Source organism: Accipiter gentilis, chromosome 5, assembly GCF_929443795.1.
Source record: "Accipiter gentilis chromosome 5, bAccGen1.1, whole genome shotgun sequence".
Taxonomy (NCBI): domain Eukaryota; kingdom Metazoa; phylum Chordata; class Aves; order Accipitriformes; family Accipitridae; genus Astur; species Astur gentilis.
In genome coordinates, this window is record NC_064884.1 from 31,085,732 (window position 1) to 31,104,445 (window position 18,714).

Genomic DNA, 18,714 nt, shown 5'->3' on the forward strand with positions numbered 1-18,714 from the left:
GACAGGAACAGGAAAAGTATTTGCTTTTATCTGCAAATACTTTCAGTGTCTAGTAGAATTGCTATAGGGAGAGAGAAGGAATACAAAATTTGCGATCCTCCCTACCCCCCAGAAAATAACACAAGAGGTCAAAGCAAGAAGCAACTATGCCTGGAAACTCTGCTATCAAAACAGCAGCTGGACATCTAAGACAGTCTGGAGCAATGCACATATTTGATCAACCAAAATAAACCCAACGCTCTTGCTAACAGCATGCTTTGAAGGTAGCATTATCTGTAATCAGCACACTCTGTGCCGAGACAACCAGTGAGGATTATTAAATGCACTCAGTAGTTCTCCTTGGATAAGCACACTATTGTTCGACACGACTTAGTCTTGAATCCCTTAAAGATTTAAGAAGAAAAGAGAATTTTGCCTTGGAACAAACACCACAGTTCATAATACGGACAAAATCCCTTATTGTTACTAATAGTTTACCAATTTTATGAAGTTTGGAGTCCAGGTATATAGTAGCTGGCACAATGCAAAAATCAGAGGAGACACTGCCCTGCTCTACTTACTCACAGACTGTAGCTTTCAATAATATTTATGCGTAAACTCAAGATCTATCCAACAATGCTGAACATTCATATAAAAATGATGGGTTTTCCCGTTACATTTCCTCAATTGGCTGCTTAAAATCTGCAGAGATGTTTACATGGAAATTCTAATTAAAACTCTTAGAAGTGAAGAAGTGGGTTTTGATCTGCACTATATCAATCTGGGTAGCTGAAAATCATAAAGCAGCCACCAAAAAAAAAAAAAAAAAAAAAAAAGAGGATTTTTAGCAACCTCAGATGATAAAATAGTAATAAAATAAAGGGGTTTTTTTAATTTGCTGCTTTGTTTCCTAGCCTTCAAGTCTCTAGGGTATAATTCACACCACATTACCACATTTTCAAACTCATTCTCAACACCTACAAATGCTGGAGATTTATTTTTAAGTGAAAGCTGAGATTCTCATTTAATCACTGACTCCAGCAACTAAGGTGGTAATTAAAAGAAATATCACTCATCTTGCAGTAAAATTATGAGAGCTAGCACTAATGAAATTGTGAAGGACAACGGTATCTCTCTGCCTGGGTGTTGCTGTTGTCCTGTCCCTGCAGAGCAGGACCAGCTCCTCTCAGCAAGAACTGACAAACATGGACTGAAGCAGGGAGGGAAATGGGAATTTTAGGCCCAAAAGAGCACCTTATAGCCCATGAGGAGCCTTCCTGGGAAGACAAAACATGGCAGACAGACCCACAGGAAAGCCAGAAAGATGCAAACAACTCAGCACAATGTCATCTTGATACTTTATTTTTCCATAGGTTATTAAGGTGCCTATGCCAAGCTTAGCATCACGGCTGACACTTTCCACCCAGATGCCAAAGACTTGACTACTCTGTCATTTCCCTATCCTTGCACAACCAAGGTTCCATCGCTTTTCGCCCCTCAACTTTTTTACCTTTTCCTCCTGGAGTCACGTGTGGCTCCTCATGTCTCAGAGATACATAACATGCAATACCCCAAGAGTTACCACCTTTGCAGAAAAAACATATTTTACACAACTCCACCAAACAGCCACCCATCTTCTTTAAGAACTTCACAAGGAATCTGCCTTGTCTATTTATTTTATTATGCTTTTATCTCTCTTCCTCCACTGAGCCCAAATAATTTTCTCCTGCCCTCTGGACTTTTAAAGTAATTTTGAGTCTCTCTTCTGTATATAGGTACACATGAATGCCTATTGACTTCCACCACTGTCAACTCCTGGGTATACAAAAGGTAAGCCAACCCCTGAAACTTCAACTGACTTTTAAATAACATTTTCTTGAGAGTGAGGCAATGCCAAGGACATTATTTCCCACTGTTTCCTAGCTGTGCTGTTTTTACTTGTCTTCTGGGTTTTAATGCACTTCTCTCCCTTACCTCCAGCCAACATGCACCTGAGATAGATGTTGCAGTGGCGTAAAGGATCTAGAGTTTGATCTGAGGTAGCTATCTAATGAGAAAAAAACCCTACGTCCTTTCTCTGATTTTACAAAGTGACCATTAAACTTATTTGTTCTTTACAAAACAGGAAGTAAAACTAACCTACGCAAGCAATGAAGAGAAAGCATAAATGTAGGAAGAGGAAAATGAGGTAAAACAATCAGCAGACAACATGAACAGAAGAAATCAGGGCAACAACACCCAAAGTAGGTAAACAGAATATTATATCACTTTGTCCAGATGATCTATCTTTTCCTCCCTTCCCCCTCATCTTTGTTTTTCCTTTGTAGTCTATAGGACTGTCAGGAGGTAGGTCTATATAGTCTTGCCCATTTTTATAGCATTTGCTATTGGCAGAATGTGTTACTGATAGTCGTTAGGATAAGCAACAGCAAGTGTTATTTTAAATAGTAAAAACTAAAAAAGTTACATGGAAAGGATCCAAGGTGAAAAAGGACATCCTACTGCACATTTTATGCCAAACTAAGAGGGGGAGGGAAGGAAGGAAGGACGTATGGCTTGTTGATCAGTTTAGCATCCATATCCTGTCTCCTTTTCCTTCTTTTACTGTGGAAGCAGACTTCCTTTGGATCTGCTCCTGCAAACCATCAAACTATTCCCAAAGAGCATAGAAGCATCAACATCAGCTGCACAGCTAAAAAAACCCAAATCGATTGGCAAAGAAAATGAGTATTACCTTAGAGAACAGGTAATTTCAAATGCAAAGCATAAGGACAAACACAGCAGCAAGTCTCTACTTCTAGTACTAAATGGAAAAGGAGTAACAAGCCAAACCACACAAAATGTATTTTCTTTAAACATTCATATTTAGATTTAGCTCTACAGTGGGATTCATATTAACAAAGATGTTCAAAAGTAGTAATGTAAAACTGTTATCTTACAGGCTGGGTAACCACTATCTTTTCAGGCAAAAATAGCAATAAAACAGTAGAGAGTATGCACAGAATTAAGAGAAATGTTACAGCTGTACAAGTACAAAATCGTTCCAGTATATAACATTCTGGATCTTTGCTGGGAATGAGCACAGAAAAGTATGCAAGGAGATATAAATTCCTAAAAATCATCCAAAATGTGAGGTCAAATCAGTACTTCCTGGCAATTTGTTTCTTTATTGATAATATTATTTTTAAAAAACTAATGTTACTTACCTTACTACAATTACATTAATGACTAGTTAAAGAAAACATGGACTACTTTGCTGATCATATTGTTTGAGAGGCTTTCCAGCATAGTAATGGTGAGTATACCACGATGAAGTCTGCCTATACAGCTCCACTACAGTAGTAGATTTGATTTATTCTATTGACATACTTGTGATAAACCTGTCTGGAAGAAAAAAGGGACTGATAATATTGTGTTAAACAAAACTTGGTTTAAATCTTTTAACATAATTTTCCTCTACTGGAGCATACCTCTCTGTCCTGTTCACACACACACATGCACGCATGCATAGTGAGTTGAAATGTGTATCACTTCCACCTGGGAGGGACAGGAACCTCTTAAGCAAATAGCTTCTTCTGATCTAGCAAACAGGAGTGTCTCCAGACACTAAAATACAAAGTCACTGTGGTGGGTTCACTCTAGCTGGATGCCAGGTGCTCACCAAAGCCACTCTATCACTCCCCTCCCCAGCTGGACAGGGGAGAGAAAATATAAAAAAAGGCTCGTGGGTCGAGATAAGGACAGGGAGAGATCACTCACCAATTACTGTCACAGGCAAAACAGACTCAACTTGGGGAAATTAGTTTATTACCAATCAAATCAGAGTGGGGTAATGAGAAATAAAACCAAATCTTAAAACGCCTTCCCTCCACCCCTCCCTTCTTCCTGGGCTTAAATTCACTCCTGATTTTCTCTACCTCCTCCCCACCAGCAGCACAGGGGGACAGGGAATGGGGGTTGCAGTCAGTTCATCACAGATTGTCTCTGCCACTCCTTCCTCCTCAGGGGCAGGTCTCCTCACTCTCCCCCTGCTCCAGCGTGGTGTCCCTCCCACGGGAGACAGTCCTCCAGGAACTTCTCCAGCATGAGTCCTTCCCACGCGCTGCAGTTCTTCACAAACTGCTCCAGTGTGGGTCCCTTCCACAGGCTGCAGTCCTTCAGGAGCACACTGCTCCAGCGTGGGTCCTCCGCGGGGCCACAAGCCCTACCAGAAAACCTGCTCCAGCATGGGCTCCTCTCTCCATGGGTCCTCAGGTTCTGCCAGGACCCTGCCCTGCTCCAGCGCAGGCGTCCCACGGGGTCACAGCCTCCTTTGGGCACCCACCTGCTCCGGCGTGGGGTCCTCCCAAGGCTGCAGGTGGAGATCTGCTCCACTGTGGGCCTCCCTGGGCTGCAGGAGGACAGCCTGCCTCACACCATGGTCTTCCCCATGGGCTGCAGGGAAATCTCTGCTCCGGCACCCGGAGCACCTCCTCCCCCTCCTTCTGCACTGACCTTGGTGTCTGCAGGGTTGTTTTCTCTTACATGTTCTCACTCCTCTCTCTGGCTGAAGTTGCCATTTGTTCCCCCCCCGCCCCTTCTTAAATCTGCTATCCCAGAGGCGCTACCACCATCACTGATGGGCTCGGCCTTGGCCGGCGGCAGGTCCGTCTTGGAGCCGGCTGGCATTGGCTCTGTCAGACATAGGGGAAGCTTCTAGCAGCTTCTCACAGAAGCCACCTCGGTACCAAAACCTTGCCACGCAAACCCAATACAGTCAACTTGTTGCAAACAAAGAAGAATAGCAACCTCAGAGAAATGCTAAAATTATCAGAAAAGCACAGGGGAAAAAATAGCTTTATGTGAAAAGCTTAACTACATCATACGAACTTCATACCAAACTTTTTGCTTGGCTTCTAGCAATGAATGACCAAGTACTAAGAACCTGCTCAGCACCTTGAGCTACCAACAGCATCACCAAAGAAGAATGCCATTACTCCTGCAATGTTGTGTCTTTCTGGCAGGCAGATAAATGACTCAACCATTCAAGAGAAATTATAATGTAACCACTAAAAACTGAAAGAAAGCATACTTCCTAAGTCATGCTCCTCACTACTTATCATCTAATTAAAAGTAGGCACAGAGTACAGATGGGACAGTCAGTAAGAAAAACAAACACATACACAGCATATCTGAGAGCTCTGTACGCCCACAGGGATGTCTCTTCCCACATCGCTGTGGTGATACACGTACAAGTGGTCAATATGGAAGTTATTCACATGTTTGTGAGTGCTGAGGTACAATGGAAACACATCCTCTAGCAGATGTGTGAGACAATAATAATCCATGCTACAATCCCAGCCAAGAAACCAAAGGAAATCAACTGGAAAACATCAACATCGACCATCCGGCAATTAATTTACCATAAAGAAGCCATCAATGAATGCAAGTGTCACTTATATCTTTTTTTCTGTTTAATTAACGAAGAAGCCTTAATTACCTTCTAGTCAGCGCTGCTCTTACCACTTTAGCCGCTTGCTGCAAAGGCAAAATTACCACAAGGAGAAAGTAGGAACTAAGGAACCTGTTTCTTTTATATTTTTTTTTCATAATACTTCAGAACTTGTTCTCCGTTAGATTTTTCTCACCAATTTCAAAAAACGTCAAATAATCATCACAAGCATGTCAAGTGTTATCAAATGTCAAGCACTATGTAGGTGGTTTAACCATCCCCTTTTTCAAACCACAGCAAGAGGGTGTGTTTCCACCTGCCACTCTACTGACAATGATAAATTGAACAAAAAATTCCTTCTAGCTCCACACAAGAAGACAACACAGCAAAATTAGATGTACTCAGCCTCTCACTCCAAGACAAACTAAGACCACTGCAGGGCATCATTTTCAGATTTAGCAGGAGCAACAGTTCTGTGCATCACTTAATAACTATCTTCAGCAAGTAAAGAAGCACTCTGACAGGCACAGACACTCCTGACCTTGGCAAAAATATAGTGACTACACCAGTATGGAAAATCGGGTTTCCCTTCTGCAACATTTCTGAGATGCAAAAATGGTTTACTTTGAATCAGAATGAAACCATGTCCTTTTACATTATGCTATTTTATTTTTGCCCAAATGCTGAGAAAGAGACACCACAGAGACACCAGGATATTTATCCATGATGTAGGAAAGAGAGATGAAGTCTCCTGCTCTGATTCAGGTAAGGAAACTGAACCTGGGTCTGTCTCAACTAAGGTAAGATGCTTGATTAACAGCTAGTAGCTGTGAGTGTTTCCTGGTGTCCCCAGCTCCACCTGATCCACTTACCCTATCACCAAACATTCACTACAGCAAATAGATTCAGACTCTAAAGCTCATGCTAAAGCTTGTCCCATAGGATGTGACTGACCCAGGCTGAAATCTGTCTGTCCTCAACAGGGAAAAGTAATGCAGGATAGCAATTAATGACTAGAAAATGACCACGTCTGAGGTGGGTGCAAACCAAGTTGCACTCATGCAACTCAGCAGAGGATTAAACTTTCTTCAGCTCTCAACGTTTAAAACCTGGCATATGAAATTGAAACTCACGAGCAAGGATTTTAATAAATGATTCAACTGATGACAGGGAAAAGAGGATGATGCTATGCAGCTGGTGGATAGCAAGCAATAGCTATGTTTAAAGAAGGAATGAGAATATTGGGGAAATCTAATACAGGAAACTACAGATCTGTGACCTACATAGTAACCTAAGGCTTTCACAACCAATTCAAGGAAAGAAAAATTTAAAATGTGGACTTAAATGGCAAATTATATACATACAGTATGGGTAAACAGACTGTGTCAAACTAACCTGACAAGCCTTTGTTAAAAGATGTTTTTAAAGACAAAGAACACAGGATAAATCGAACCTTCTGGAAAGTTACTTTAAAAAAAAAAAAAAGAAACCTTTATAATATCCTAAGGGAAATTATTAGCTAAAATGAAAAGGATAGGAATTAAAACAAGGCAGAACTGGCTATCAGGTAAGATAACAATAGATTGGTCTGAATGAACTTCTAGGCCTGGGACAGGCTAATGGTAGATTTTCTCCAAGGTGGGTTTGGGGACCAATTTTACTGGATATTTTCATTATTTGCCTCAGCAAAGAAAGTACAATAGGAAGCACTCTGATTAAATACTCCAATAATTCAAAGTTAAAACACAGCATTGATTAAGAGCATGACTGGAGATGCACAAAGAAGATGCAGGATGACCTTGAAGATGGAGCCACAGTTCCAGAATGAAATCGCATAGAACGGAGTTTCAGGGACCAGTAAGAACAATTCCTTCTATAAGCTGTGGCTTATCAGTTGGAAACATGAAAGGAAGAGAAGTGTGGAAGTGTGGAGAAGGGGTTAACAACATGTAGTTGTGAGCTAGAGCTGCTTAAGCAATGGTCAAGGGCAGCAGATACTGATCAGTTATAACATTGGCCAGGAATATGTCTATTCTGACAATTAGAAGACTGGCTTCCAACCACCACATGAATGAATTTCTGGAACAAGCTTACCTGGGAGCAAAAAATGCAAACAGTCTATCCTATTTTAAAATGGAATACGATAAATGTATCAATAAGGCTGTTGAAAGCCTTGACTAGCAGAGTACCAGACTCACTGAGTCTGGAAATTCCTTCCCATCCTAAGTTCCTCTGTCACCAACGTAGCACATGTATTATGCAGATACCTAAATACAGCTGCACAGGCAAATAGATGGCCAGAAGCCTCTGTCTGTTCAGTACAGCACAAGAAATACTTTAAGTTTCATTAGTGCTGGTGTGTAAAGATACTGGCAAAGAGTGTTTATGACTAAGAGAAGGCTTATATCACAAGTGCACATTGATGAAGAAGCCCCAACAGCTGTCCTACACCACAGCTGCTTGCTGATTCCAGCTCAGATGTTCATTATTAACTCCAGTGGTTACTCTGCTACAAACTGATCTTTCTCTTGTTTGTAGTTCTCTGGCACTTGAGAAGGAAATGGGGCACTCATTTCCTGTCCTCTCTGCTGCAGTTTTTAATCCACAGTAGTTAGACACTTCAGATATGGCAACATACGCAACACAGAGCTCCAAGCAATTATGACGGGCTTGGTCTAGTCTGTAAGAGACAGATACCCTGATCTCAGATCAGAGCAATTGGCAGCATTTTTAAATACTGGTATTGTTGAGTGATTTCAGATAGATGTTGCAAACCAGCAATAAAGTGAGCATCAATTTATTTCTGAGAATACTAATATGAACTTTAGCTTGAAAAAATTAGGATCTGCAATTATAAGGAATTATAGGAGGTACAGCCTATCCACTAGGAAAGAATGTATTCAATATTTTCACTAATTCCCAAATGCTGTAGAAACTGCCAATAAAACACAACACAGCCAATCTTCAGCATGTAGGATATTCTCCCTCTCCCTATTACAGAGAGTTTCCATAACACGGCTGCATGGTTTAGATGGAAATGAGATATTACATTTAGGTAATAAATTTAAGCCAGGTGTATGGAAAGCTGCATTTTTCATTGTTGTGTGAATTCTCCGGACTAATCAGTTAATTATGATAAGCTTGCAGTTCCCATATTCTTCTAGGCAATGTTACTATCAAGAGAAAAGTAAGCTTCCAAGAGAAGATAACAAATATTTCCAAAATCCCTGGTGCAAATAATACTAAAGTCTGAGCCAACTCTCAGAAAGGTACAAAGCCTTGGTGGTCTTAATACCTTCAGAGTTACTGAAAAACAGGGAGTGGTAGGTGAAGCATTCCAAAATTGCCTGGAGAAGAGTAATATCAGTGTGAACTCTAAAAATGCTCCCTTGGAGATTAGTACTCATAACTTCAGTTAAACGGTTCAGCCTGGCAGGTAGCACGTATGTGCTTATTTCTTTTGGTTCGATACAATAAAATGTATTTCAGGTTTTCAACAGTATATTTACTCTTTTGTAATGAAGTTAAAAAATAGGCAGGTAAGCATTTCCTTCTGTATCCTTTTTCTATCTGAAAGACTTCAAGAAATACCCTTCAAAAAGTAAAAGTTGATCCAAAGGAATTTCTTGAATGGCTTTCAAGAGACATTCTCACAATCTCTGTTAAAAAAGGCATCCAAGTTTCACCAGAGAGGTATGAAGGGTTCTGGGTTCACTAGTTCAGCTATTCATAACTGGTATGTCTTGCTTATGCAAGGATCAGACCTTTTGGTTCTTTGGCTCATGTTATCCCCTGGGATAAGCATGGAAGGGGCACCCAGCAGCTGGCATCCAGGCCAGAACCCATGCAATCTCTGCAGGCCTTTAGATTTCTGTCTAGGTTGCAAAGAGCACATTAACTGTGGTCAGGAAGGAGAAAAGGAAGAGAGTTCTAGGAGAAGACGACAAACTCCTACGGAAGATTCATTAACAGTCCCACTATGGCCATTTGCACTGAAAAAATTGCTAGCAAAAGTGAGGAAGGTCTAGAAGATGAGGTGTGGGCATAAAGCTAGGTAGGTTTAGTAAAGCTGTGATACAAGAGGACATTGGCATTGCTCTAGGGCTTCTATCATGAAGGCCCAGGACTGGAAACATCAGAATGTGTTTGGAGGCATACAGTTCTTTAAGGCCTTCATACAAAAGCAGTTTTTTCCTCTAAACCCTCTTTGGCCAGAGCAGGATGATTATAAATTTGGTGATAAGTCAGCTGAAAAAAACTTCGGACCCCATAACACAAGAATAATCCAGCTCAACTGACATGCGGAGAGCTAATTTCCACCTAGGACAAGTGCACGAAAACGTCCTGCTTTACCTCAGGCTGTTGGTCTATTTCCTCTGGATGTCATAGCAGCAAATAAATAAACAAATAACTAAATAATTCTTTTGCACTTTGAGGTCCTACCCATACAAACCTCGACATATGAAAAATGACTGCTACACACTGAGCTTATTCATGAGGAGTTTTTACAGCCACATTTGATTTCTAGACCAAAAGCTGTCTCAGGGTAGCTTCTGCACTAAGGAAACTGATCTAAGAGAAAGCAGGTAGGTTGCAGCCACAGATGAGAAGTATCAATTGAAATGTATCATATCCTCCACCACTTCAAGCTGAAAGCCAAAGCAACATGATTCACCTTTCATCTTCATTGGGGTTCTCTATGAATCTGGCAAACGACTGAGGTACCATGGATCCTAAGTGTAGATTCCTATTAATCTCCACTTAAGTTTTCCAGAATAATGGGAGTGTTCATGTTAGCTCAATTTGGCAATTTTAACTGGAATTTATGTAAGTTTTTAACTATTGCACAGTGCCAGTTCGGTTGTTTCCCCACAGCTGGTACTCACAGGCAAGTACTACTACTTAACACTCCAATGCTGGAGTAAATTCAAAACAATTTATGGGCAGTAACTGTGGTTATTAACTGTACAGTGGTTTACAGCTTTTATGCTGCTTTAACCAACAGTTAAAAACATAGTGAAATACTAAATTTATTACTAATTCAAACACCCCTTCCTCTTTTTGCCTAGGAAATTTTAAAGTTCTTGTGAAAGCCTTTGACCTAACTTCAGATACCAGCTAGCTCAAATTCTCATTGCTGAATTAACATCTTGAGTCTACTAATCCAAGTAACTTCAGTTTCTAAAAAACTAAAACTAATCATGTTAAAGAAACACAAATAAAATGCACTGGATTTTAATAATTCACTTTTTTTTTTTAATCTCTGCAAGGTATTTTGGCTTTTATCACTCGTCTTAGGCGTTTTGTAACCTATCTGGGGACTGGCTGGAAGGTAAGCTCTCAACTTAGCTTCAAGGCTGTAACAACTGACTCTGGTGTAGCTAGAAACTTCATTCAGGAATTCATTCAAGATATTAAATCTGGAAAAAATATTAGCATACAGCTGTCATAACAGCAGTCTTCCTAGGTAGGGTTCTTAAACACAGAATTATTAGATGGCTGTCAGTGACAAGACTGTTACCAAACAAGACATGCAATTACAGGCCAGACAAGAAGGTTCCCTTCATGGCCCCTCTCATCAATATGTTTTGGCTTCAGGGAGCAAACTACGAAACATCAGAAGGTGCTCTGCATGCTTCCTGAAGGACAATGCAACTAGGCTGCTTCTTCTTGCAGATCTGATGCTGCCTAGGCAAAGAGAAACTCATACTTCTGGCCAGGGTCTGAAATGCTCAAGCAAGACAAGTCTCTCTCCTTTGTTCTCATCCTTCAGTGAGGAAAGTAACGCTTCTTCTTTAAATACTCCACGTTTTCATGTTTAGAAAAAGCCAGCATGTTCGTGCAAATATTCTTGTATCGTACAGCTTGCTTAAGACATGCTGGGCCACAGGCTGAACAGTGGCTTAGCTCCAGTCAGCCACCTACCTTCTATAGGCTGCTTTACGGTCTCTTTTCTTTTTTTAAAAGTATCTGCAGAAACATCCATTCTGAAGCTGGAGCAGAGTCCTTTAGATCCCTTGGGAGTTCCTTTGTCGGTTAACTGTTCATCATGAAGCAAAGTAATTTGACTCATTTGCTAATTCAGTAATCAATAGGAGATACAAATTAGCAACATAATAGGAAATAGCTGCCTGCACTTCTGTAGCAATGCCTGATTAGCCCCTGCACATCCATGGAATGTTTTTATAGGGTTATTTAACTTTCTACACTTTCTCTGTCCAAGTATCTGCCAGTCAGACAACTGTTCAGGCTTTTGAGTTTTACGCTTAAGACTTCACACTGGCTTCTCAAATTGTTACCTAAATACATTTGTTTCCTAAGTGCGTAACAAATGCCTTCTTAGATACAGTCTCACTGGAGGCCATTGTTAGCCATAGCTAGTGCATCACCTTCTATTCCAGCTCAACAGCTGGAGATGTGTGGCTGCGGTACAGAGGAGGAAGACACAGCAGAGCCCATGCTGGGTTGCCACCATCCTCCAGTAGTGTCAGCAAAGGCTGCATCCCACTGCTGCCATTAGGTCTTCCAGGCTGGGGCTGATGGACATGCCGGGGTGCTGTCAGTGACTCCTCTCCTGGTTTCTGCTGCTACTGTGGGATTGCTCAAATGGGATGGCTTTGGCCATTCTCAGAGGTCATTTGCATGGAGGAGAGCTGGAAAGCAAATGGAGCTGGCCCTGCCCAGGTACCAAGTATACCACCTTGGTGGTACATTTTCATCTCCATCGCAGATTTATAGGCACAAAAGTAATGAAAACAGAAAGGAAAAAAGGGGGGGGGGGGGGGGAAGTTACTCAGTAGTTTAGCAAGAATTTGTGGCTAGCTTACACAGTTTTTATAATTACTCAACCTACCGTACGTCTGTGAAACACAGAACATCTGCTGTTTGATGTGTTTTAAATTATGCCTAAGGCACTGGTCTGTATGTGGATGTCTCTAACTTTATCATCATTAATAAATCTCCTGGCTGTCCATATTGTCACTCTACAGAATTCAGTAGGACTGGCAATGTCATGATTTATGCCTACGTATTGTCACTGAGCCAGAAGGTGCAGCTCCAAGGGTTTAAGGGAGTTTACATCAGGAAAAAACAATTTGGCCCACTGACTTCACAGGGATTAAATCATAGCAGTATTTAGCAAAGCAGCACAGAACACTTTCAGTAGAAGAACATTTAAGGCTGTCCCATTTTATAGCATAAACAAACTTTTAATTTGCAGCATACACATCTAACAGGAAGCCAACAGGACAGTTTGTCAAGTGCCAGCAAGAGCTCATTAAACCACCTCTCTTGGGAAACACTCTGTATTGCAAAACATGCAATAGGGCAACAAGTACTCCTATGGATCCAGCTTCTGAAGAGGCAAATGCTGTCTTTGAATTCACCTCTACCCTGCTATAGTCCCAGGTATTGTCACAGGCCAGACCTAGTCTTTTCCCAGTGATTCTCAGGAGCGCAGGACAAATTAACAGCATACAAACAGCTGGAATGGGAGCCAACCTACCATGATTGTCCAAGACTACGGTAAACACACACCTCACCTCTGAGCTTGCTTTGATGAACAGCCGTTGCATGACCTATCACGTCTATATGGCTTCCTGCTGAAGTACATTGGGTAATGAGTAAAAAAAAGAAAACCCAGCAGAGTCATGGATCTTCAGGCAGATAAGCAGTCATGCTGCAAAACTACATGTCTATGTTAAAAAGGGGCACTGCTTTTGTGGTGTGTTGCCTCACACCATGCAAAACTACCAGATATCTGGTACTAGATCTACCAAGCAAGAGGGAGCAGTGTGTGCAGACCTGCACAACTAGCACAGATCAGGTCTCACATCTAACAGGACTGTGGGTGTCCTTGAGACTCAGGAAACTAAGAAACAATATTCACCTCTTCTGAGCTCAAAAGAGTTTCCTGCGAAAGAATAAAAATTACTTTCTTTAATTCCTCAACACATGCAGTGCAATGAACGCCATGCTCTACGATGAAGAGAATTTAAATGTCAGAACAGCAGGTAGGCAAACAAACAGGACGTGATTTGGGAAGAACTAAAAGTAGAACTTTAGAAATGTTTTTCAGTTAGGTTTTAGTTTTGTTTATTAAATGCTTTGAACATTATGTTAAAAGACGCTTACGAAATGCTTAAAAACAGGGCAAACAGCAACAAGCAGAGCAGTCTGAGTCAGTGCTCCAAGCACAGCCTCCAGCTGCTGGAGGCTACAGATCACCTTAGTTTCACATCCTCCTGACTTTGCCTCTTTTCTTAAGCAGGAGACACAGGTCTTTCTGATATTCAGGCTGGGTTGGGGCTGGAAGAGGATGCAGGGAGTGCTATGAGATGCAGAGAGGCGTATGCAGAGACATGCATACAGCCAGCTTTTCCTCCCTCAACTCGGTGGTATCTGATGAAGCTGAAGAGAGCAAAGTTTTCTGGAGAAGCTGAGAGTTGCAATTACACTTTACAGAGGCATCTAAACATCTAGCGAAGCGTATTTGAAACAGAAAGTACCTTGAAATTGAATCCAAACCAATTATTATTATGAGCACATTTTTAAAAATAATTTAGTCATATCAAAATTAAATTTGTGGTCAACTGATGTGCTTTGCTTCTGTGCATGCTTACTAAGATTAAAATCAGAAGTGGCTCATGTCGGGAAACAGAAGAGTCACTCCCACATAAGTGTTCAAACCACTGAACCTCCTCCTGAAGCAGTTACATTTTGCGAAAATATCTCAATGTTTAGCAGATCATCATTGCTCCATTCCAGCACACATCCCAGCTGCTTGACAAACAGCACAAAGCCTGACTCTCTCTCTCTGACTCCGGCCATGCTTTATACAATGTGAAATAGCTTCATCAGGAGTGACTCAAACCAGCATGTCCCAGGCTATGCTGCTGCCCGGGGCTCAGCGTGAGAGGTGGGAAAGCGGAGGGCAAAACAGCTAGAGAGGTGCTCTGCGGGAAGGTCAGATGAAAGAGAGCTTGCTGCTCCTGCAGTAATGATCCTTGCAACCAGCTCCCCCCGGCAGCTGCTCCTCCTCCTCCTGCTTACCTGGCTCTGGCCCTTGTCAGATCTCTGCACCCGCCGGTTCAACAAACTGAGTTTGCAGAGGGGGAGAAGAAAAAAATTAGTTTTCTCCTTCATTAGGTTCATCAAGGGCTCCAGCAAGTGCTGCTGCCAGCACACGGGCAGGATGAGCGCTATGGGGCTGGAAGGAAGGGCTAAGACAGTGCAGGAGAGGAAGAGGAGGAGGAGGAGGAGAAGCAATCCTCCCCCTTGTCAGCAGCACCCAAGCCTTCTTCACCGCTCCTGGGACCACACCTCTAGAAAGATGGGCCAGACAGGAACCCAGACCCTGCGCAGAAAATAAGTGCCCTACCCCAAAGATGAGGAGTACAATGGGGAGCAAAGGAACAGTATGTCCATCTTTCCTTTTTTGTTTGTTTTCTTTCTTTTAATGGTTTCTTTCCCATTTAGCTCTCTAAGCCTCCCAGATGAAAGTGTTTCTTCATGCAGACTTGTTAAAGCATATCCAAACTGCCATTCCCCACTTTTTTCTTTCTTTTATTTTTTTTTTTCTTTTAATCACAGAGATCTATTTACAAACTAGGGTTTATTTCAACAGTGTCAGCTAACCAGAAATGACAGCTTTTTTGGCAAAACTCCACTTGCTGGGGAAAAAAAAAATAATTGCCCAACTCTGACAGCAACTCACATACTGCAATGGGTTTTCACACCTACTAATGCTTCTACCTCCTGCCTCAGCACTCTATAGATATACCATTAACCCACACGGGGATGCCCTAAATACAGTTTTCAATTCTCGTGCCTTCTCTGTTGTTTATCCCTCAAATATCTGTGCCATCTTAAAATGAGGCATTTTTCCTGCACACATGTAAGAATTCCAGTTCAATTCCCTCAACTTTTAATTCTACAAAAATATTTGTTTCATTTCCTTAGCACAGGAGCTTGGAGCAAATTTAGTTTCTCTGTTATTTGGTTTTCCACATTTATGAGTGCATTTTTTTTAAAGTATTTCATCTCATTCCTTTTCCAGGATAAGCTTATGACTAGCCAAGTGGCTAAGCAGCAAGCACATAGTGTTGCCATGTGGCGGCAATGATATGACCACAGCAGGTCCAAAATACAGCTACAAGGGTATAGCAACCTCTTGGAGAAAATGAATCACTCTCACAGAAAATTCCCTGGGAAAGATTTTTAGGAGTGGCAGAGTTAGTGGCTTTGGAGAAAGTCAATCACTTCCCTTCTGTACAGTAAAGGCTGCCAAAGTTTGCCACGAGGTATAATTGGGTACCCTCAACATAGCAGAATATGTAGGAAAAGACATTCATCAGAGTTATGCTACGGAGTTGCAAAACTGTAAACAAATGTGGACAAACTATTACCACTGAAGTTATACGAAGCCAGTAATTTAAAGTAACTCTCTTTAGTTTTCGCCTGGTGGTTGTCACCAAGCATCAGGCAGGGTATTACCACGTGACTCAGTGCTGAAAATTTCCATTTTCTGAGCACTTTGTTAATTTTAGCTCATTAATCCTTACAGTACTCTAGGAAAGATAAATAGAGTTCGTTATTTTTTAAAAACAGGGAGGCAATGGCAGAAACATTAAGCTTTTTAACTCCAGGTATGTACCTTGAGCCAAATTGTGCTTGATTTTTGAAAGAGGTCCCCCTCCGCTGGCACTAACTGACTTTCAAAGGCACTGCCTTGGAAGAACAGGCTCAACATGAACAAGCAAATATCTGAAATTATTTTTGAAAACTGTGGTCTTAAGAGTGACTCACGCAACTCTACCAAAGGAGACAGAACGGTATTAAACTTTGGATGTGAATTTAAGAGTCTCTGGCCTACAAATCCCTGCTTGGATCATTAATACCCACTCTTCTTATCTAAAATCTTATTCAATTCCTGAGTGAGTAACAGGACATAGAACAGTTAAACCCTTTATGATTATGTATTAATTCAAAGTAATGCCATTTTCTTCTGTTTCCATTTGAACCTGATCAGGTGATCGGACACTAAGCACTGAATTCAATAAATATGAAAGTCCCTCTCACAAAGCTTAATTTAGAACTATTTGTTCCCTTTCAGAATAAAATAAATCTTCCTTAGCTGCTTTTAAGCAGAAAAGCAAATATACTATGTCCCTTTATCCACTAGTGCTTAGAGTATAATACATACTCCAGTAATTTCCTATTATAATGGAATATTTGCACAGGTTGCAAATTTATCCCAGAGGAATGAGGAATCTAGTGAATGGACATATACATTTATTATACTGAATACTCCAGGTAATGCTGGCCTATGATGTCAAGCCAACAAGCTGAATGATAGCCCTGGTATAATTATGTAATTAATTAGCTCTATCATAATTTTTGTTTTATGACACTAACTTTTATGTGCCACTAGTCAATTTAATGGCATTTTAAATTGAAATAAGGCCCCTGAGAGAGATGCTACTTACGGTATCACAAATCTTGTATTCGGATTTCTTTTAATTTCAAAAGATGACCTAATAAAATTGCTCTATAATTAAATCCGTTCTAACAACTTCTCCTATGTGATTCTTTTTCTTCTCCCATTTTTAATTACGAAAAAAATTCCAATCAGAAAACACTTGCCACCATAATTATATACAAAAATCAGCAATCCCTTTTCGTACCTTTTGCTGCTCTCCTCGCACAGCAGTGCACCCTGGCTAGCTTTCCTGCAGAATTTTACTAGCATCCCCCAGAGGTGCAGCGAGGAAACTGCACCCTTTACACTCAGGAAACCAGAGATAAATTTGCTTCTATCTTGTTTGAAAAATAGTCAAGGTGTGGGAAGAAAGGAGAGCAAATCCCCACGTACTTTCTATTCCAGCCAGGCATTTACAAGTATTCTGGTATCACAAGATGTATTTCTCGCGTGAAGCAAGATCAGCTAAAGGAAGGGGAGGGTGACCACAGCTTTCCTCCACCCAGCGTGGCAGTGCCCCTCTACGTGTCACCTCCTATTTCCAGCTGAAAAGGCAACCCAGCAGTGAGCATTGGCACCTTACTTCGGGCTGGGGGGCCACGGTGTCATCCAGGAGCAGTCCTTACCACGCAGGCTTTCCTGCCGGCTGCTCCTCATACAGAAACCCATCAGGATGTCACCCCGACACAGCACTCTTAGGGTATGTTCTCCATTTGATGTGTAATACAGTGGCATCACACTGAGCAAGAAATCTGAGCAGGTAGTAGCAAAACAAACCCTATGAAAGCTGTTTTCATAGGCTTTCTTCTACACAGTGAGCAGCTGTATCCAACGGGAGCCCGATAATATCATTGAGTGGGAGCAGAGCTAGATGACTCCTTTCTGAGGTGATGATGATTATTGCATTTAAGGTACCCTGAACGTATGTGGTACTTTACCACACGTAAAGCATGGTAAACACAGAACAATACCTCTGCCTCTGAAAGCCATCACATCATTTCAAGCACCGATGCCTGGGAAACGCATGTATTGGAGGTAACCGAGATGACACAGAACACTTAAGAGAAGCACTCGATATTAATGGATGGTGCAGCCAAACAGATTAAAAGAATATCATTTCCCTGCAGAAATGATCATATTCTGTTCCATTTCTACTTTCTAGAAAATAATAAAACAGACAGATATGAAGCACAAATAGAACTTATTTGTACTTGGGTTTCTCAGTAAGGTAAGCACAGAATTTTAAATATAACTAAGTTTTAAAAAACAGCAATATTGGAAGTGAGGTGAAAGTAATGGAATTATTGTCAAACTCTTACCATTTGCTGTGTTCTTTTTGAAGTTATCTAGAAACTCTTCCAGGAGCTGTGACTGGTTTGGAGGGGGCAACAAACCCTTTGGGTCCCTGGAAATGTCACCATCTGACCAGGATGCACATAAGGGTTGCTGAGTCCCATTACGGTTCATTCTCAAAGTAAGCATAACACTTCTCTCCGAAAACAGTAACTCCATCTGCCTGAGGTCAAGATCAGACACAGCCTCTCCATTTATGCTCAGGATTTCATTGCCTACTCGGAGCCCTGGGAGCATGTGAGAGGAAAGAAGAAATAAAAAAAAGGGAGGGGGGAATATGAAATGTAAAGGGTCACAAACCAAACCTTATGCCAATTCACCTTTTATTTTTGTAGTTTTAATTCAAATAGCCTAATCCTACCACAAGTCCATTAGAATTGACGGGAGCTTTATTTGTGCTATAATGATACAGATTGACCTCATGCTTACTTTGATAGGTTTTACACGTAGTACAGCAATTGAGTTGTTTCTT

At 41.3% G+C, this 18,714-nt stretch overlaps 1 protein-coding gene across 2 annotated transcripts in view; it reads right to left on the reverse strand.

Annotated features, from left to right (window-relative positions):
• TIAM2 (TIAM Rac1 associated GEF 2) overlaps window positions 1-18,714 on the reverse strand; it is a 117,383-nt gene that overhangs the window by 32,569 nt on the left and 66,100 nt on the right. Inside the window, exon 14 of one of the 2 annotated variants that reach the window (XM_049801203.1) lies at window positions 18,209-18,469. In XM_049801203.1, the coding sequence (XP_049657160.1) occupies window positions 18,209-18,469 (261 nt within the window). Of the gene's footprint in view, window positions 1-14,461; window positions 14,598-18,208; window positions 18,470-18,714 lie in introns of those variants that run through there. The other variant, XM_049801204.1, reaches the window with a different exon arrangement.